Source organism: Elephas maximus, chromosome 7 (genome assembly GCF_024166365.1).
Source record: "Elephas maximus indicus isolate mEleMax1 chromosome 7, mEleMax1 primary haplotype, whole genome shotgun sequence".
NCBI classification, from domain to species: domain Eukaryota; kingdom Metazoa; phylum Chordata; class Mammalia; order Proboscidea; family Elephantidae; genus Elephas; species Elephas maximus.
The window spans coordinates 82,205,998-82,228,061 of NC_064825.1; the positions used below are offsets into that span (position 1 = coordinate 82,205,998).

Below are 22,064 nucleotides of genomic sequence, written 5' to 3' on the forward strand. Positions count from 1 at the left end.
TTTAAGCATCAAAACAGTGTTTTTTAATGGTTACTTCCAATATAACTTTGAATACTTTTCACTTTGTTATGGAAACTATTAGTAATTCTACTTTAATTTTCTTACTTTAGCACTAAATAAATTCATTAATGTACCTAGTTGTAAAACTAAGGCAAAACAGATTTGCTTTCTAGAAACTTTGATAATTTCAAACACTTAGTGCAATATTACACATCATATTTATAGTTTACCAAATATTTTATATATCTGCTATTCTATTTTTTAAATGAATGAAATAACCAGCTTTTAGGAACCTGAATTTTGGAAAAAAAAAAAAAACTTTTCACTGGAGTATTTTTACCAAGTTATGATTTAATATTTATCAGATGTGTAAATATACAAACATGATAGCAGTTTTTAAAACTTGTGAATAGTTGGCCTTACAAAATTACAACAGACTGTAAATAAATCCCTCCCATATTTTGTACAAACTACATGATTTTGATATACAAAGATTCCATTTTTATTACACTGACAATGTACAACCAAGACTATTTACAAGGCAAAAAAGTATATAAACCACAATTTAACATTCTGCTACTGGCAGCCACTATAGTTTAGGAGGTAGCTTTAATTAAACGAAATGAACAGAAGCCACATTTCCCAACTTGTGTTCTAAAAATAATTTACATAAGATAAAAATTCATTATATGCACAGTATATACAGTTTAATTATTAAACTGCAATCTAGCTTAACGTTTTTTAGTATATCCAGAATAACTAACGTGGCAGTGGGTTTATTACTGATTTAGCATATTGTTCAAAAGACATATTGAACGTTTTAACTTTAAGACTCCATAGTGACATGCCAAAAGCCCATACACCAGAATCAAGTAAAATTTTATTTTTTAAAAACATAGGACTAAGCTTTATTCCTATTTTTTTTGTTTTTCTTAATGACATATTTGTCTTATCTCACCAAAGTTCAGTATCTGAGCTGTTGAACAGGCTCTTTTGTAATCACAGTAAAGGGAAAATGCATGGACGTGCCCATGTAATAGCACAGGTTCAGGAAACTCCAACTAAGAAGTAAGTGTAAATGCTTTCATAATTACTCCCAATGGTTTCCAATTAAATGTAATTATTTACTACAGTCTATTTTCTATTTAATTCAAGCTATAAATAGATATCATACCAACAAAGCTGGAAAATTCTTCCAATGATATTAGGTGATGTTTATTAATGGGAACATTACACGGAGCCATCAAATCCTTCAGATACTATGAAAAACCCCATACTAATTGGCAGTTTAGCCAAATCTACCAAACCTCCACAACAATTAGCCCTTCACTTTTTCCTAGTAGTATGATCACAAAACACTGAGGGAAAAAAGGGACTGTGATTGCACCCAAGCAATGTTTAATGACTGAAAACAAATGTTCTGGTATTTTGTTTTCAACTAACAGCTGTTAATATTGCTTTAAAAACACCTTAAGGTTTTCGATTTGTAAATCACTTAAACAAAACTTATGATTCTATCATGTCAAAGGTGGAAACAGAAAATACAATAAAGTAATGCCTATGTATACTCTCACAGTTCTACCTGGGAGATAATCCCTTTTTTGGCCCTGCAGTAAGTTGTCCTGAGATTAATATACTAAAAATTGTTAAGTAGTGATAATATACTAAAAAACGTTAAAATTAGCAAGAGTTTTTCTTCAGGTATATAAAAATCACATTTCAAAATAATTTTAAAAAAGATATTAACAGCTGTTCTTTATTTTGTGCTTAGTTCAGCAATAGGTATAAATTTGCTCCTTATGGATCAGAGAATGCTAACGTTATATTGCTACTCTACCTAAAATCCTTTTCAAGTTAAAAATTTGTTTCAAATAAACCACACATTGCTTGGATATATTTTTTTTTTTTTTACTAGTTTATAATTTAGGCACCTGTTCTTTGAAAATGTGTCATTTGAGACATATACTACCACCATCCCCTTCTTCTAAGTGACCCCAGGTAGTGATTACAGAAGTGCTTTCCACATGAAAGATCAGAATAAGGTTCACTCTAAAAACACTGTGATTTTGGTTGGTGAGGGAAACAGCTACAGACACATTAATTCAGTCTTTAACTCTAGGTAGGTTATAAGCATAGCGCACCAAAGGGAATCCTCGACTCTGATAGAAGCAGGCTCGTCCACAGGCCTGCACCTGGTCGGAACTGTCCGAGACAAAGGAATCTTCTTCATCTGCATAATCAGAGTGGGCAGACTGCGTGCCACAGTCAGACCAATAGCCATCTGCCCTTTGACAAGAGGCCACTGCCAATGCAGGGCAGCTGTGTGATTTTATTAAGTGTTTGCATGATATTGGCTTTGTCAAAAGAAACGATTCACAGCAGTCACACACAGTCAGGTTCCCCTGCAAGTGTGAGTACATGCCACAGTCATAGTAGAAATCTTGTTCCACACAACCACCTTGGCTACTGATGGAAATGGAAACCGATCCATTTTTCTTGGTAATACGTCGCTTCAGTAACTTCCAGTCTTCTTTAAACTTTGGGTTGAAGAAAACATACAGGACTGGATTCAGGCAGGCAGGCAATGGGAAAAATATCAGAGTAACAGACTTCATTATTTCAGGGCTGATAGAGATTGCAGTGATCAATGGTGCAAATGAGAAAAATGCAACAGGGCAGAAAAAGATGCAATTGGTGAATATTAGCCAAGCAACATGCTTAATCATGCTAGACTGTGAGTTCTCTGACAGGTCCTCTTTTTCCAAGTTGCAGTAAAGTTTAGTGTAGATAATGGCCATTAATAAAAATGCTAAGGAGTTTAAAAGCACTAAGGTTACAGTAAATCCCAAGGACGGTGTTTCCCCTGTGGGAAACGGCAAACACAAGGGTGACGCGGAATATTCCCCTCTATGGAAAAGGGGGAAACAGCCTGCTACTGCAGCACCCAGGAAAGCAAAAAGGGCAGCACCCCGGAATTGTCTGGGGTGACTGCTTTTCCCATTTTTCATTACAGATAAGCTTCTTTCAATGGCTGCTAACGTTAATAAAAATATGGCACTTTCTGAGGAGAAAACTGCCAGAAACCCAGCAACTTTGCAGCCACTGCCAGTCTCCCACCAAATGCCAAAGTCAGCGAATCTGCTCCAGGACACAGCATCCAGGAAAGTCAAGATGCCGGTATAGACTCCCATGAATAAGTTAGACACGGAGATCAAGCCTATGAACAACTTGGATGAAGGTAGCGATGTACAAGATGCAAACGTTGTTAAAATGACAAGTAGGTTGAAAAACAGTGCGACCAAGAAAATGAACCACACAGTAAGACGAATCATCCAGCTTCCAAGTAAATATTCACAGGGCTTAAAAGCACCTAAAATGAAAAAAAGACAGAGAGAAATAAAAGATAATTAGGAAAATACCGTATTTCATAATGATGTAGCCTGATGAAGAAACTGAGAGATAAATCTAAAATAATTAAACCTTCTAGCAAATTGAAAGAGATCACTACTTCTGAGATGCTATAGTCATGGACTAGGTATTTTAAAAAATAAATGACTCTAATTTATCTTATTAAACATTCGGTAAGGCCATACAGTGATTTTATTTTTTTATTTTTTTCACTTTCTCTTATACCTAATATATAATACACAGTATCTAGTACAGAGAAGGTACTTGATACACTGTAGGAATAGAGACTTTGGAATCAGAGAAACTAGGGTCGGATTTAAGATTAACAACCTGCTACTCTATCACCTGTCTGTTTGTTGTACTGTGGTGGCTTGCTGCTGCATGTTGCTATGATGCTGGAAGGTATGCTACTGATATTTCAAATACCAGCAGGGTCATCCATGGTGGATAGGTTTCAGTGGAGCTTCCAGACTAAGACAGGCTAGGAGGAAAAACTTGGAGATCTACCTCTGAAAATCAGCCAATAAAAACCCTATGGATCACAATAGAATATTTTTGGATATAGTGCTGGAAGACGAACCCCCTAGGTTGCCAGGCACTCAAAATACTCAGCGGCCACAATAGACTAGAGCATACCAACCATCATGAAGATGGTGCAGGACTGGGCAACATTTCATTTTGTTGTGCATGCCAACTCGATGGCAACTAACAACAACTTGCTACTATGACTTTGAGAAAGCAACTTAAAACACCTGCAGCATTTTCTCATTTGTGAATAATGCCTGTTTCATAGAGTGGTGAAGCTTAAGTAAAATTGTATACCTAATTACTTTTAATTACCTGCCTAGGTACCTAAGCAGGTTACTGGGCCCACAGGTGGACTTCAGTAAATATTAGTTCTCTTTTTCTTCTTCCTTCCTAATCCCAAAGTATACTTCGTAATAATTATATATGTGTATGTGTGCGTGTGTGTGTGTGTGCTTACACACAATTCTATGATTCAAAGGCAATCTGATAAGGCAGGATAAGATAAGTATAAATATCTCCATTTTCCAGCCAGAAAAGTTGAGATTTCAAAGTGTTTGATTAAACTTTAGACCAAGGATATCCAGTAAGATCATACACCTAAGAACTCACACAATAATGTTAACTACTCAAACAAAGCTATGTCCAATAAAAATCTGTATAACTTAAACTAAGATTGCAATAGCTAATTTAATAGGCCTGAATTGTGGATTCTAGTAACTGACTTTGATATATTAGTTATATCACAAATGACAAGTATTTTATTTAAAAATTACTAAAGAAAAATTTTTAAAGAAAAAATTTTGACGACAAAGCACAAGAAAACTATGTTTTACAATTGTCTAAAAGACACGTTCTGATTTATTTTTCTGAACTGTCATGGAATTTGATATACCAGACAAAGCCTTTCAGGCCTTGAGATATACAGAGTCCTAAAAGGGCCAGCTCGCGCCATTTATATCTGATTTCCAGATAACACTTCACTTTTTACTTTACAGTGGTAAAATACATAAAATTTTCCATTTTAACCATTTTTAAGTGTACATTTCAGTCGAATTAATTACATTCACAATGTTGTACAACCATCATCACTTTTTCCGAAAGTTTTTCATCCCCCGCAAACATACACTGTACCCATTAAGCAATCCCCTCTTCCCCAACGGAAACAAACAAACAAACCAAACCCATTGTGGTAGAGTCAATTCCAACTCACAGCAACCCTGAAGGACAGAGTAGAACTGCCCCATAGGGTTTCCAAGGGGCGCCTGGTGGATTTGAACTGCTGACCTTTTGGTTAGCAGCTGCTAGCACTTAACCACTAAGCCACCAGTGTTTTCCCTGTTAATCTCTAGTCTACTTTCTGCCTCTATGAATCTGCCTACTATAGACATTTCATACATGTTTGTCCTTTTTGTCTTCAAGAGACTTTGTCTTTTTTTTTTTTTTTTTTAATCCCTCCCTCAGGGAAGCAGTAAGAGAGAAAGTTTTATTTCTGCATCTTAACTCATCCTTCAAGGAAGTATTCCTTCATCTAACCTAGAACAAGGCACCCTTTGGGGAGTGTTTCATTAGTAGGTGGAGTTACTTTGCCTTAAAAGCCTAGAGAGCCAGCTCCACCCAATCTCTGTCTTTGGAAGCCTGCCCCCTCCTCCCAGTCCTAAGAGAAAGTCTAGGGCTGTCCTATACTTCCTGCTTCAGCATTAAGCATGGTGTCTCTGGGTGGATTCAGGCCAGTATACTGACCTGAGTCTGAGCGGCGGGACTGTAGCTCATCCCTGCTACAGCCTTGGGAAAGAGATGAACTCAGACCAATTTTTGCCCTGGTTGACCCAAGGCTTAGTTAGGTTCAGCATGGAAGAAACAGAATCACTCTGTGTTCAGGTCTAGCCTCACCTTTAATAAAACTGTTCCTTTCTCATTTGGCTGTCAATTCTTTATGCACATTATTCAACACATGAATCCCAGAGGGGGAAGTGAGTCCTTGGCACCCCTTAACCTCCAACAATTGATATAGAGACTAACACACAATAAAATAAATGACATAAATGATGCTTGGCAATTCACTTCAGCCATGTGGTAGCCTTAGGCTTATACTCTACAAGGTACTGTGCGAAGTATTAATTACAAAAATATATATATATATATATGTTCCATTAAGCCAAAACCAAACCCAGTGCTGTCGAGTCGATTCTGACTCATAGCGACCCTATAGGGCAGAGTAGAGCTGCCCCATAGGGTTTTCAAGGAGCACCTGGCAGATTTGAACTGCTGGCCCTTTGGTTAGCAGCCCGAGCACTTAATCACTGAGCCACCAGGGTTTCCTATAGGTTCCATTAAAAAAAAAAAAATTTTAGGAGCTCACAATTCAGCAGTAATCATTAATGAACCCATAATAATTATAATACTGTGCATGAAATTAATGTCCAGATCATCCTGTGACATTATACTAACAAAGGAATCTAACTTTACAGCACACAGTTTAGCCAAAATATTTCATATTTTCTTCTACAGTAAAATTCTAAATCTATTTTTTCTGGTACATTAGAAAGAATATGTCATTACAACACGACCAAATATGTGGCTTCAGCTCAGTAACTTTCCCAAGTCTACTAGTCATCAATGAAGTAAATTAGAGAGAAGAGGAAAGGCGAACTTGCATTTAAAAAAAGGGGTTGTGGAGGGGGGAAGAGTGGATAAAACTAAAAATTTTATAGACCTGTAACTTATAGAATAGTCCTAAAGTTAAAGGAGTATAAGACAGTGCTTCGCAAATTTTAATGCACTGGAACCCTCACCTGGGTAGCTTGTTAACACTCAGATTCTTATTTGGTAGCCTGAGAGTCTACAAAGGGATGCCTAAGCTGCTGGCCCACAGACCACATTTTGAGTCAAAAGGTTTTAAGAGATCATTTAATCATCCGAAACCTATCATAGAAATCACATCTAATCCCCAAATGTCTTAGATGCCTTTTTGCCTAATGTTGGTTTAAAGTGCAGCAAAACGGGTTGGGCGTACCTGTTGAGGGTGTACAGTGGATAATTATTTGACTATGTTCTTCATTTTCAGCACTGCTTGTAACACCTGCTGCATCAGCAGTACCTGATAGATAACATAAAGGATGTTTAATGAAAATACTATGCAATTCAAAATAACCATATTTTTCTGTAATTTTCTCTCATGTATATGAAGTAAATTTAGCTTGACGAGGCTTGATAACACAGTAGATACCAGTAACACAGAAAATTCCATCTTCTTCACAGATTTCATACTGATCCTTCGCAAAAGGATTACTATAGTAGAAACTGATGGGTGCCTTAAAGAGTGCTCTGTTTTAAAAAAAGTCCACACACTTGCCTTTATCCTTGGCCACACTGTGGTCTTGGAGGCTGCTATCTTCTGTGTTTGAATTTGCATAAGAGTCACAACCCCAAAATGCACAACACTGATAAGCATATGGTACAGATAAAGACCTGGGAAAAAAATGTAAAATCTACATTCAACAGTAACTTCAAAGGCGTGCTTTTGTTTTTAAAAAGCATTTTAATCTTTGAAACCTCCAGCCTAGGAGCCAGAAAGACCTGACTCTCACATGCTTTTGGCTGGTCACTCATTCTCTCTGGGCCTCGCTTTCCTCATCTGTAAAAAGAGCTCCGGTGTCATAGGATACCACAGTTTCTCCCTTTATATAAAAGATGCTCAAGAGTGACTGTAAATCAAACTGCATTAAAATTCTAATAGCAATATTGCAATTTACATTAAGATTTTATCAGGCTCCTTTTACAAATGAATGACCCCCAATTTATTATTTGAAACTGGTAGCTTCATTTAAAATTAATGCCCCCAGGTCCTATGACTTTTTAACCATTAAATGAATTTACCTTGCTCACATAAATGTAGTGAAAATATTTACTCTTTTCTTCCACAATAATACTTTCAAGCCCTTTCTCTACTATATTAATAAGGTTTCCCCTATAACTCTAGTTTCTTTTTTAAGTATTATAGCAACTATCAATTTTTTGTAGGTTCCCACTTACATGGTTTCTGCCTTCTTGTTGCTAATGGAAGTCCAGTGCATAGAAAACTTTCTGCTGTATCATCTTTTTGATAGCATCAATGGCTCCAGTTCATATTCTCAAAGCTATGGCACAATGGTCAAATTCTGTTTTTGACCGAATTCGTAAGAACTGATGTGGAAAATAAATTATAGACTCCCAGAACAGATAGAAACCACATCAAAAATCTGGACACCCTATAATTTAGAAGCTTACGACATATTCAACAAAAGAGAAAAATTAAACAAAAACACACCTGAGATTCACAAAATCTTTTGCTGCTAAAGCTTCTTTCAGCTTAAAGTTGCCTGCAAGCTTCAGTTGATTTAGCCCGTTCAGGCCTTCCGTAGGAAATGAAGTTAATTCATTGAAACTTAAGTCTCTAAAATGTATATGAAACTTTGTTAACTCTTAAGATACAAACCACATAAAAGCATCTGTAGATTTATCAATGTCAGAAATAAAAGTGCGCTAAGATGAGGTTTAGTTGTGCTGAGATGACAGATCTCGCATTCATTTTGCCATCATAGAAGCTGTTAACACATCAATGCAGCTTAGCATGTATACAAAGGAACAACTATACAGAAAAATATTTTCATAAGACAGCGTTAAATCACAAGTTTCTGTAGCGCTATTCACTGCGTTCATGTTATTACTGCATAAAATCATCTACTTACAGGTTAGTTATTGACCCAAGTTTGGCAAAAGCTCCGCTGTGAATTTCGTGGATCCGGTTTCTACTCAGATCTCTGCAATTTTTAGAATAACAGGTTAATCTTTTCAAATAAACACTCACAAGTCAGTTACTTCAACTACACTTTAGAATCTGAGGTAGTCATACAATACCCCTGATAAGATAACAAAGATTTTCAGTCTTGTCCAACAACATTTTTTTCGGATTATTTTGAATGCCTCCTTCACAACAATCTAGTTCTTAGAACGTGTTCCATGTAGTAGTAATTCTAACCAGCATCTGTTTAAAAATAGTTGTCAATTTTCTCGATTTTATCATTCTGGTAACAGTTCAAAAAAATATAAAAGATACGACATAACCCTTGATATTGTATTATTAAGTAGGTGAGGAAAAGCCCAGCTCATGACAAAGCTGAAAATAAAAACAGGCTTCATATTATTTGCCTTCTCAAAGGTTAGTGATAAGGCCCTGAGGGAAGACAAACAATCAATATGCAAACAAGAGCATTCCAGAAGGGCTTCAGATATCATTCTTTCCCAAGCAGGAAATAAAAATCATATCAGTAGGAGAGGCACACTCTATATTGAGAAACACCACTGAGTAATTCTGATATTACAGGATTGATAAAACAGAGAAATAATCTCCAACCACACTTAAATTGGGCCTTAGTAGAAATTTAAAGATTAGATAAATTCATTTCATGACACATCTCCCAGATAACAGGAAAACTCAAAAATTTGGTTACGAATTATAAAAAGGCCAGCTTTTCATTGTTGTCACTTATCAGTGCTCTAGAAGTGATGGCAGCTAGGAGCCAGTCCCCTTCCCACATGACCTCCGAGGCCCACAGCAAGCCTGTCAGCAGCAAGGAAAAATCTAGCAAGCCAAACTACCAATACAAGATTTCCTAGTAGAATGCATGCTTTATTTCTTAACTAGGATCTACTAGAAATCAGGATTCGATATATGTAACTTTATTTTACTTCCATTTTTCAAATTTTTTCGTATTTAAAAAAAAGTTCACTTATTTAGTTTATCTGTGTTTTCCACACTAAAGTTCTATGAACGCAGTGACATGGTCGGTCTTCCATCCATCCTGTTGCCGTTAAGTCAATTCTGACTCACGGTGACACTATGGGACAAAGTAGAACTGCCCCATAGGGCTTCCAAGGCTGTAATCTTTACTGAAGCAGACTGCCACATCTCATTCCTGTGGAGCAGCTGGTGGGTTCCAAGTGCTGATCTTTCAGTTAGCAGCGGACCACTTAACCAATCTACCACTAGGGCACCTTTAGGCCTGTCTTAGTCATCTCTACATTCCCAAGAGCTTAACAGAGTGCATGGTACAAATGCGTACTCAAATAGAAATAAATTTTTAAATGAGTGCGTCTACTACATATTGGTTATATTTGTAATGACAGATATCCTGGTGCAGGGGTCAGCAAACTTTTCCTGTAGAGGACAAGATAGTAAATACTTTGGGCTTTGTTGGTCATATGGGTTCTACTGAAACTACTCAACTATACCACTGTATAGCGAAAGCAGCTTTAAAAAAAAATAAGCAGCTTTAGACAGTACTTAAAACGGCATGGCCGCATTCCAATAAAACTTAAGTTACAGAAACAGGTCGGAGGCTAGTTTTAGCCCCCTAGCTATAGTTTCAACTCCTAATGGATGGTAAACCACACTATTACAACTTGAAAACAAACAAGCTATCTCTCTTACACGTTTTACTCGCCAAAGCACAACACCATCAATTAGCTAAGGTAAAAATTCCAAAAGTAGATTACTCATAAAGTACCATGTGATAAAGTTTAAACAATATTTATATAAAATAAATCATATCTTTAAGTCTATGTGTTAACATGGAAACTGTAATAGTATATTATTTATAGCTTGACAACAATTTTATGTCTTTGATAATCATAGACAAACTTACAGAATCCTTAGGAAAATCAGGTCTTGAAAAGTACCTTCCTTTATTTGATGGATCTGATTACGTTGCAAAGAACTAAAAAAAGGAAAGGAAAAGAGGCGAGAAAAAAGTATTTTCTATTTAAAAAATAAAATTTCTTAAACATTTTCTAACTTTAAATACCCATTCATATGTAACATTAATTGATCTGGTTAAAAGTAAAGAGAACTGGCAGGAGGGAAGGGAAAAAGGAGGGTTAATAATGATGGATAAATCACACTGATTAAGGGTAGGGTTGCACAGCTGATTATTACAATTGCTGTCACTAAGTTGTACACAGATATTCAAAAAATGACAAAAAAAAAAGAGTGGCTGCTGAAGCTGCTTATGTACAGCCAAACACCTCCTGGGATTTGGTTCCTTGGTTTGGAGGTTCAGAGTCATGGTTTCATGGGACATCCCAGTTAACTGGCCAAATAATATTTTTAGTGCTTCTGTTATATCTCCTAGTTTGTTGCATAGTTCCTGAGGTCTTAAAAGTTTGCAAGTGGCCATCCAAGGCACAACAATTGGTCTGTATTCACCTAGACTGACAGAGGAGGAAAGAATGTCAGGAATAGGAGGAGGAGGTAGAATGTGTGGCTAATTTCCTCCATGAACAACTGCTTCCTTTGCCATGAGACCAGAAGAACTGGATGGTGCCTGGCTACCATTACTTAACATTTTGATCAAAGATTTCATGGAAGAATCCTGATCGAAAGAGAGAAAAAGCAGAACAGAATTCAATTTCTCATGGACTCCAGGCTTTCTGGAGCCATGGAGGGTAGAGGTACCCCTGAAACTATTGCCCTGAGATAATCTTTAAACATTAAACCAAAAATATCCCCCAAAGTATTCTTAAAACCAAACAACAGTTTAGCTTAACTTGTAAAAAAGGTCTGCCTTGAGCATTATGCTCTTTTAAGAGCTATCTATATGGGATCAAAGTGACAACAGCAACTCTAAAAATTAGACAAAAACCTTAGGGGGCAGTGAGTTTACGTTAATGAGAGAGGAACAACTCAGAAAAGGAGAGTAAGAATGGCTGCACAACTGGAAGAATGTAATCGATGTCACTAAATCATACATGTAGAAATTGTTGATTTATGTTTTGTTGTGTATATTCTCACAACAACAAAATAAGTAAAATTTAGAGGAAAAAAAAATAAAACCATGGTTTACCCATCTATAAAATGAGACACTAAATGGTATTTCATCACAAGTTATAGTAGGAGTTAACTGGTACACCATCTAAATTCCTTATCAACCAACCTCAGAAGTGAGAGAGATGATAGATTGAGTAAAAATCCAAGAAGCACAACCATGGCAACTATAGAAAGAATGGGATCAAACCTGGGAGAATTAAATGCTTCCCTCCCTCCCACCTCCCCACCAACTTCCATCAGAGCAGAATGACATAGGTATACATGTGGCTACTGGTATCCATGTCTGGTTTCCCTCAACAGTTAGGACAAGTTTTTGTTGTACACACCAACCTCCACAACCCCCCCACCCCCACCCCCATTGCATCTCATAGAATGCCTAATACATAGGTGTCTAATAAACCCTGTTTGCACGAACATATCCAGTACAATTTGACATTTTATTCATAGAAACATCTGATTACATGAACTTCTAATTTCTTAATAATAAAGCTATTTATTTTAAAAAAGAAATGCTCAACAAACTAATAATACACCACACCTAAAAAAGTAAATCAAAGACCAACCTACATTTCTTCCAGAGCGTGGCATCCATTAAAACTTGGAAGGTCTTTTATATTGTTGTAAGACAAGTCCCTTAAAATGATGGGAAATTAGCAAATTAATTTTATGTTATGAGAACACTATATTAAAAGAGCTATACTTAGCAGCAATGAAAGAAGAATGATAAAGAGATATAACTGAACATGAAAACTAACTACTTTTTTTCTAAGACTTAGCTTCTGGAACTCCTCAGTGATACAATAGGCTTATTGTTGTTAGGTGCTGTCGAGTCGGTTCCAACTCACAATTACCCTACGTACAACAGAACAAAACACAGCCCAGTTCTGTGCCATCCTCACAATCGTTGCTAAGTTTGAGCCCACTGCTGCAGCTACTGTGTCAATCCACCTTGTTATGGGTCTTCCTCTTTCCCAGACCCTCAACTTTACCAAGCATTACATCCTTATTATTTGTAGGCTTAGTATAAGTATTTGTAAACTTCCAGCACATAACATTGAGTATAGACAATATAAAGATAAAATACATAACTTAAATATATAAAAATAAATTATGAAAATCATGTTTAAGTGTAAAGTTATGGATAGTTTTAAAAATGTATACTTTCATGATATTGTTTGTGCCATAAATAATTTCTGTGATGTTCTTTAATTAAAAAGCTATAAGAGGCAGGGTATGCACATTCACATTCTTTTTAATTATTTCTATGAAATCAAATATTAAAACTAATTAACTCTCAGCCAACCCCACTGCAATTTTTCTCAAGGGTAATCATCATGTTGAAGTTTGATATCCTATTACACCATTTAACTACTTGCTTAATCAATCAGTCACTTATTTCGTTAACATCTCCCTCTGCTGAAAACTTAACAACTTTAGTAACTTGTTTATTCTTGTGACATTTTTACCTCGTCTATTTATTTATTTAGCCCTGGGGGCACAGCAGTTAAGAGCTCAGTTTGACTCCTAACCAAAGGTAGACAGTTCAAATCTACTAGCTGCTCCTCGGAAACCCTATGGGCCAGTTCTACTCTGTCCTATAGGTCGCTATGAGTTGGAATCGACTCCATGGCAATAACTTATTTATTTATTTATAATTTCTGGGTCATCTTAAAGTTTGTGGAAAACAGCATGATCAGTTGGTTCCTGATTCAAGAAAGATTTGGGCTCTGCTTAGGTTATAGATGAGAGAGCAGAATCTGGTTAGCTAAGGCCCCTGGAAGAACTAGAATAGAGACAAGGAATTAGGCTAAGGAAAAAAAATCAGTGAAGAGCCAGCTTGGTTTTACTTTGTTCAAAGTAATGTCACCAGATGTGTGATATATACATAACCCTAAAATCAAATTCAAATGCACATTACATACCCTGTCAACTACTAAAACTGCTACTCATTTCCATGAAGGGAACAAATAATAAGTTAAAATCACCCTATGAAATTAGTTAATTAAAAATAAAACTCAACATGTATGAAATATATAAAAGAAAAATATGAGGAGAAGAGAAGAAGAATCCAACTTACAAAGTCCTAAGCATCTTTTGTTCTTGGCACAAATTATTGGGTATGCTGCTTATCTTAGTACCGGTCAGGGTCCTGTGGAAAACATTGTTCATGTGAGAAATGACTCAAGTCAAGATGGTTAAACAAAATGTTATTCTGATGTTGAAAAATAAATGTGATATATTTTCACATGGACTAGAGTTTATGCACCCAATTGCTTCATTACTCCCTAAAGTTAGGCATGTCGGAAGATGATCTAACCCTCCGTACAGATACCATCTTCACAGTAATGTAGAAAAACGTGTGAAACAGGATATCATTATTGTCCAAACAATGGGCTGGATTTCCCACACGGACCAACAGAAAAACACCAATTCACAGTCATCGCCTGCACACAATCATCTGCAAGTTCTGTCACCTCCTCACACTTAAAACGTTTGAAACTAGAGTAGCACCCTGCCCCCGAACTCTATTTTTACCTTTTTAAAAATTTATTTCTATTTTTTTCAGTTAACCTATTAAAATTTTCTCTTATTTTCCTCCTTTCTATGCTCTCATCTGTGGTCAGTTCCCAATTCCTGTTCTTTCTTCCTCTAATATCTAATATATCTGACCCATTCTGTCCATTTTTACTGCTACTACGCAGATGAGTGGTGAAAGGATGCAGAGAGGCATGGAGGAATCCCAGACGGAACATGCAACTCCAGTGACGGATTGAAGGCATGGAAGGCTCACGGTTACATGTGTTCATTTGGCCAAGTGGACTATTCCCATGGCCTGCTCACCATTTGACCCATTTCTAGTCTCTCTTTTCCTTTCCTTCCTCATATTGCCTATTCAAACATTCTCAACACTTCCAAACTGCCTTAAAAGTCAAGGTAAAACTCCTTAGCTCAGTGCTATCAATTTTTCTGTTTTCTTACAACTTGGCGCACATGGCAATTATAATACTTATATAGCGTACTGTGGCTGGGGACCTGAGCCACCTTAGGTACCACCTAGCTATTTGGAGAGTTGAGGTAATCAAAATCTTGGATACACCGGTAATTGATTCACAGGCAACCCGGTGGGAAACTTTGCCATAACCAGATATTCAGGTTTGCCATTTTAAAATCTAATCCCAATTTTTCAAATTTCTACATACCATGTACTATATCAGTATAAACATGCAATTCTAGCTGGATTTGATCATCTGTATGCCATCCCTGAGTATACTTTTGGTATTCCCATTTTTATGAAATCTTGCCTTTCTAAATAAAATACGCAGCTCTGGGAAACCTGATAGCATTCAATTTTGAAACATTCTACCTCCTCCATGAAACCTTCTCTAATAGCCTATAGCAATCACTCCCATTTCTGAATTCCTAAAGCACTGCCTTTCATTTGGCACTCAGTCACTGCCTTATATTTTCAGTGACCTTTTCAGATGTCACCTCTACAAACTAGGCTGTGTTCTACCTGAGGGGACTAACTGCAAGCTCTATATCTCCATCTCTGTGCGTGACATTCATGACGATGATCACGTAGGGGAGATTGGAAGAAAAAGCATAAAGCCATGTCACCACAGAAAAGCACTGTCACACTGTGGGCTAGCAGTGTCATGTTACACAGCCCCTCTTCAAAGGGTCACACTTACAGGCTCTCCAAATGAACAGTTCCAGTCAGATTGGGGAACCACTGTACCATGCTTGCACCCCGAATGACTCTGAAAGAAATTGGGAGAGAGAAAATTAATGTAAAACAGAGTTTTCATAGAGGATAACATTTTCATTTATCTCATATATAGTTTAAAATTGGAAACCCTGGTGGTGTAGTGGTTAAGTGCTATGGCTGCTAACCAAAGGGTCGGCAGTTCGAATCCACCAGGTGCTCCTTGGAAACTCTATGGGGAAGTTCTACTCTGTCCTATGGGGTCACTATGAGTCGCAATCGACTCAACGGCACTGGGTTTGGTTTTTTTGGTTTATAATTTAAAATTAGAGCATTATAGTAACTCAAAATAAAATTAATTTTTTCTCTTGAATAAGCACAAAAGTTTGATAATTTGGCCAAGTGTTCACATAAACCTATATCATTACAAATTTCAGAGGCATCCTTTGGATTTACCCCAAAGAAAAAAGATTTTATTTTCTGAAGCTACCATAATAAATCCTTGTTTTTCCATTAAAATGATCATTTAAATATTCAAGTTTGCTTTTTAATTTTCATAATACTTACATGGAATGCAGATCAGATAAATTGTAAAATGCTGAGTTCCCCACAAAAGACAGAGGATTATCATACAAATGTCTGTGAAAATAACAAAAAACATAAATTTTTTTTATGCTCACAAGAAATCCAATATTAAATCTATGTACACAAAGGCCATATATCTAAAAGCCTGAATTTTTATTTTCCATCCAGATGTTTGGCATTGTACAGACATAGCTTTAGATGATAACACAGTAAAAGAAACTTTCAAAAATACTTACATAGTTCTTAAGAGTGGATTCCCACTAAATGCTCCATCAGGGATAACAGAAATAGAATTACTATGAAATCCCCTAAGAAGATAGGAAAAAAATACTTTGAAATGCATACCTCCTTGTGAAATTAGTTAAAACCCATGTATCTACTGCTGTTAAGTATTACATAAAACACAACTGATAGTGACTACAGGGAAATTTTTTAAAGTGCGCGGAACATGAGCTTTTAATTCCAACTCATATTTTTCAGGACCACATCTAATTTCTTTTCAAACCTGCTACTTATCCTAGTTATCTGTCAGAGCCTTCATAAACATTTCTGTGTTGTTTTATCATCAAAGAACTTTAAACTGCAGGGAACGAGGTGTTCACCCCCAAATCTCTCACTGTTGCCTGCATTTAGTCTTTAAGCAATGTGTCTTAGAATATCAGCTGACAACTCACCATACGTGATCCCCGTTTTGCCATATACGTTATTCTTACCTCTGCTTGTGACGAATCTTAACATCCAAAACTCTCCCTCATTCCTTTCATTTATTTAAATTTTTCTGTTCTTTCAAGCCCAAATTCCTCCTCTTTATGGATACCTTTTCCAATGACCCCAAGCCTTAACGAGCCCATTTTCTGGAATGATTTCCTAATCCTACTCACTCTGCACTTTTTTCCACCTCCAAACTATCTGTCTCATGTGATCAGCCTCCTCAGTAGGACTAAGACTACAAGCTCCTTAAAGGCAGACACCATACATTATACCTTTTTCTGATACCAATATCTAGCCCTATACAATGCTCTATGCTCAAAAAATTGTCCACGCCAGCTAACACAATCCAATTTGTATGATTACGTGTATGTTTATGTGTGTGTGTTATGGATCTATATAATAGAATAAAGATGTTCTAGAATATCATGGTAGACACACTGAATGGTAAGCTATATGGGTATTAAGGCATAAAGAGAACAAAGCAATACTCACAGCTCTTTTAGGCTAGGAAGGGCTTTAATAGCCTGAGGAAATTCCCCCAAATTATTATAATTCAAGTCCCTAGGAAAAAAAGAAGTGAAAATATCCAAGAATACTGAATTGATCACAACTTGTAAGGCATTTTGGTACAGATGTATTTTTAAAAATCCACATTCTCCAGTTGGTTACCTTTCTTTACCAACTATATTACCATAAAAACCCTGTGGAATTTTATCGAATTACACTTTTCCCCAGAATACTGAATAATAAAAAAAGATACTTCAATGTTTTTAGACCAGCAATTTACAAGTTCAAAGAACTCTCAGAATCATATATTATTGATGCATTAGATAAACAAATCATCTGAATGGCATTTCTCAGGAAATTCACAGAATATAATTTATTGAATATCCATTTATAAATGAAGACACCATGAAACTGAGGTTTCCACTTGGTGTTTAGAGTGGCTTCCTGACAGAGGCAGCCAACCCAAGCCCTACCATCAGTATGATGACCTGACATGAGGATCAACAAGGAGAAGGACTATGGTGAACCAGAACAACTACTGGCCTTGTGCTGGTAACAAATTGCTGAAAGTGTTCTAATTATTAGGAAGAGATGAGTCATACAGAACTGAATTCATGAGTCTTAATTCTGAGTGTTTAAATTTTAATTTCTCTTAACCTAAAGAGCATGTTGGCATATGGCTGACTTCAAAATGAATGAAACTTAAAAGCCCACCTCCTTAGAGACCTATTTTGTTTTCCTTTCTACATAAAAGCAAAATGTAGTAATTGAAAAGTTTAACTGGGAACAAGAGATTTAATTTTCATATAACTGGAATGGTATACATGGCCTAGGATTAGGAGGCCCATTCAGTCTTCCGTCTGTTACACTAGTATTTACACACTTGGGAAAGTTGAATTAAGTATGGAACTCTTAAGAGCTTCAACTTTCAAATATCCATCGATGTTCACTGTCCTTTAATTGCTCAAGACAGGAAAACGGCTTAATAGACTCCTAAAGAGTTTATGTCTTCTCATTCACTGACCGTTAACCAGAAAATTCAGTTAAACAAAATACTACAAACACTAAGCATTCAAATCAGGTTTTAATCACCTATCTGACTAAACTGAGACATTTTATGGATCATTTACTACAACGCAATAACAAATATTGTAGATGTTCAAATAAAGGCAACTAATGTAAACTAAAACAACAAAAATAAAGATCCTACTCTCGATTACACGCAGCTGCACTGTCTGTTATTCATAATGTGGCGCAATGTATAACTAAAACAGCCAGAAACCCCTAACACTTTAGTCAGTGGAAGCAACAACAAAAGCATCATAAACAATAATGGAAAACCTTAATTTGTTGCATTTAAACATAGGAAAGCAGATATAGTATTCAATTAGCAAGACAATCAAGGTCATGGGGAAAATAACAAAACAAAATTAAAAAGAACAAAAAACAACACTATTTTTCTTCTAAGAGAGATGAGTGTGGAATTTTATCCAGAATTCAATTTATAAGCTTCAAAGTTCCAAAACTATGATACATTAAATCTTCACATACTGAGCTGCTTTTAACATGTATTTTTTTAAAGAAACATAAAATTCACACTTGCACACCATTTTTTACCATCAACTTAGATTACTGTTTCTGAGTTATGTGATGGCAAGAATTTAGTCATGTATTAAAGCAAATTAATAATGAGCTGAATTCAAGACATATATATATATATATACATATATATATATATATACACACACATTTTTTTTGTTTTTTCAGCAATGAAAAACAGAATTCACTGTCAACATCACAATCTGACTACCCAAAACATGAATACACTTACAAGGTCTCCAGGTTATCTAGTCCATGAAAACAGTGTTGACCCAGGCTTTTAATTTTATTGTTATGAAGATGCCTACAGAAAAAAAAGCAGGAAATAACTTTTACACCTCCCAATAGCAACTATTATCATTGTTTTATATGTCTGAAGTGGTATGGCTTAAAGGAATGGTGTAGATAAACATTCCAACACTTAACTACAGAAAACAAATAGCATTGGACAGTTATCTCTTGATATACAGTGCACAGACTAGAATTCATTGAACATAGAACACCGATAAAAAGGAAAATTTCTCTAATGGGAAAACTGTACACACATTGAAGATTATTTTTTATTTACCCGTATCAAAATAAAAGTTATGTTTAGCTCTTCATCATATGAAGCAAAACTTTGATGAGCTCTCCTACGGAGGTGGGGAATGATACGGAGGAAGACAGCCAGCTTTCACCAGTGAGGGGTTATAAAAGGGAAGGCATTTCATCAGTTCACGTTGTGAAAGATTCACAACACAGAGGATCATATATTCTTTGAACAGAAAAGTTGGTAAAAACATGAACTACCCCTGGAACATATTTTCTGTGAGGATCTCAAAATGATTTAGTTTCTTTTAACATAGAACACATTGTTGGCACACAACAAAAATAGTATAAGTGTTTGCTGAATGATCCAACTTCATTTCATGATTATAAATGATCATTTATCACAGAAAGATTCAAAAGTTAAAATCGGATTATTATTTTTTTTAATTGTCTTATTTTGTATTTTAAAAAGTCAGCATAATTTGATCTTCAAAAACACCAATTCCCCTAAACACTAATGATTCCAGACGGTGAGCAATGAGATACTTTCATGATAATTCATCACAATAAACCTGTTTTCTCTCCCAAATAAACACAAAAATATGGTATTAATAGGGGTGGATACTTACAGAACCACCAGACTTGAAAGGTTGGTAAAAGCAAAATCAGGGATGCTTGAGATTTTGTTGAGAGCCAAGGTCAATGCCTGCAGAGTTGGCAGATTGCTGAGGGGATGGACAGGCACCTCCGTCAAACTGTTGTCATCTAGCCACAGATGCCGCAACTGAACAAGCCCCTCGAAACTGTCCTTGGGGACTGAGGTAATATGGTTGGCATCTAAGCGCCTGACAGAGACACAGAAACAACCACGTTCAGTAACAAGTTCTAGTGGGATGAGTTGATCCCAGTCACATAATTCTCAAAGCTCTGAAAAAAAAAAAAAGGGAGTTGTAAAAATTACTAGGGCCATGTCATACCTTATTTCTTTACTTTCACTGGAGGTTCTAATAAAATCTAATAACTTTTCCAAGATCAGTGTATGACAAAGTCAGTTCTTTCCTTCACAACAAAGGGATTTACCCAAATCTGAATCCTTCAAGTAACTTTAGTTAGTAAGTAACTTTATAACAGAAAGACATTTTTAAAAAGGAAAAGAACTCTCACAAAGCTCAGGCTTGAATTTTATGTAGCAGAATTATACCTACCAAAAATACAGAATAACTAAAGAAACTAAGCTGAACAAATAAGCTACTTTACTTCCAGTTTTATAACTAATATTTGATATTAAATTTAATCGCACTCTGATTTGGTACCAAAGGATAAGAAAAAATTTAGAAAATATTCACAAAAAAAATTTAAGCAACAAACCATTTCAATAGATTTTCAACTATCCTTATTACCACCAGGCAAGTTAAAAATATAGCTGTAGGGTAATGGCAAAGCAACCTTTCTCCTCCTAGCACTGTGAAGTTTAAGTTTGCCAAAATTAACCGTTACTAGGGAAAGGTCAAATTGTCTATAGGAAAAATCAAACTGATACTCTAATCAATGTTATGACTTTCAAGTTTAATTTTCCCAAAAAATTTTGAATTAAAGACATTTTTTTTACTAATAGGTTAATTCACACTTAAAATTAAGTCACCATCTGAAAATTTGGAAAACTAAGTCCTAAATGTAATTGAGGAGCCCTGGTGGTACAGTGGTTAAGCACTCAGCTGCTAACCAAAGGTGTGGCAGTTCAAACTATCAGCTGCTCTGTGGGAGAACGATGTGGCAGTCTCCTTCTGTAAAGATTTAAAGCCTTGGAAACCCTATGGGGCAGCTCTGCTCTGTCCTGTAGGGTCGCTATGACTCGATGGCAATGGCTTTGGTGTTTTGGTTTTAAGTGTTATTGTTGGCATGATCAGGTGTAATCATTGGAATAATCACTTTTCAACACAGAGACAACCTAGTATTAAGAGAGCAAATCACAACTTTCCTCATAAATCCACTGTTCATATCTCTTTACCACGTAAGTTCATACCTTACAGGCTTGGACTTCTTGCTAAAAATTAGGGAATACAAAGAACTGGTGAAAAGTCAAAATGACAGAATAATTTTTCAGAAATAGAGTTTGGAAGCTTTCAAGAAAGTCTTTCTTTTAGAGCGGTTTTTGTAATTTCAAATCAAGGATTTGAACTGGTTCTTTCTTTCGAGAAAGGAATGGTTCAAAGCCCTGTTTCAAATATTTACTACCTCTGGTCCCCTAGCGTACTTGAAATTTAGTTCCAGACATAATCTTCCCTTTCTATTCCAGGCAAGATTGGGCCCCAGCTCCTAGTTAACTATGAAAAAGTTAAAAGAAAAAAAACCAAACCCATTGCCATTGAGTCAAATCCAACTCATAGTGACCCTATGGGAACAGTAGAACTGCCCCATAGGGTTTCCAAGGAGTGACTGGAGGATGTGAACTCAGACCTTTTGGTTAGCAGCCCAACTTTTAAGCCACTGTGCCACCATGGCTGCCTCAGGAAGCAGAATCTATTTGAGGTTTGCCATAGCTAAACTGGAGCCTAACACCAGGGCTCCAGTTTAGCTAGCTATGGCAAACCTCAAATAGATTCTACTTCCTGAGTCAGATTTTAAAAA

General features: G+C 36.1%; 1 protein-coding gene across 1 annotated transcript in view; it reads right to left on the minus strand.

Moving 5' to 3' along the window:
• Positions 1–349: 349 nt before the first annotated feature.
• Positions 350–22,064, minus strand: part of LGR4 (leucine rich repeat containing G protein-coupled receptor 4) — a 115,245-nt gene continuing 93,530 nt past the window's right edge. The window contains exons 5-18 of the mRNA XM_049890757.1: positions 20,066–20,281; positions 19,141–19,212; positions 17,295–17,363; positions 16,328–16,399; positions 16,074–16,145; positions 15,493–15,561; positions 13,878–13,949; positions 12,368–12,433; positions 10,620–10,691; positions 8,664–8,735; positions 8,243–8,368; positions 7,289–7,404; positions 6,950–7,033; positions 350–3,370 (exon numbers count right to left, since the gene is read on the minus strand). Of these exons, the coding sequence (XP_049746714.1) occupies positions 2,103–3,370; positions 6,950–7,033; positions 7,289–7,404; positions 8,243–8,368; positions 8,664–8,735; positions 10,620–10,691; positions 12,368–12,433; positions 13,878–13,949; positions 15,493–15,561; positions 16,074–16,145; positions 16,328–16,399; positions 17,295–17,363; positions 19,141–19,212; positions 20,066–20,281 (2,446 nt within the window). The 3' untranslated portion in view covers positions 350–2,102. The remainder of the gene's footprint in view (positions 3,371–6,949; positions 7,034–7,288; positions 7,405–8,242; positions 8,369–8,663; positions 8,736–10,619; positions 10,692–12,367; positions 12,434–13,877; positions 13,950–15,492; positions 15,562–16,073; positions 16,146–16,327; positions 16,400–17,294; positions 17,364–19,140; positions 19,213–20,065; positions 20,282–22,064) is intronic.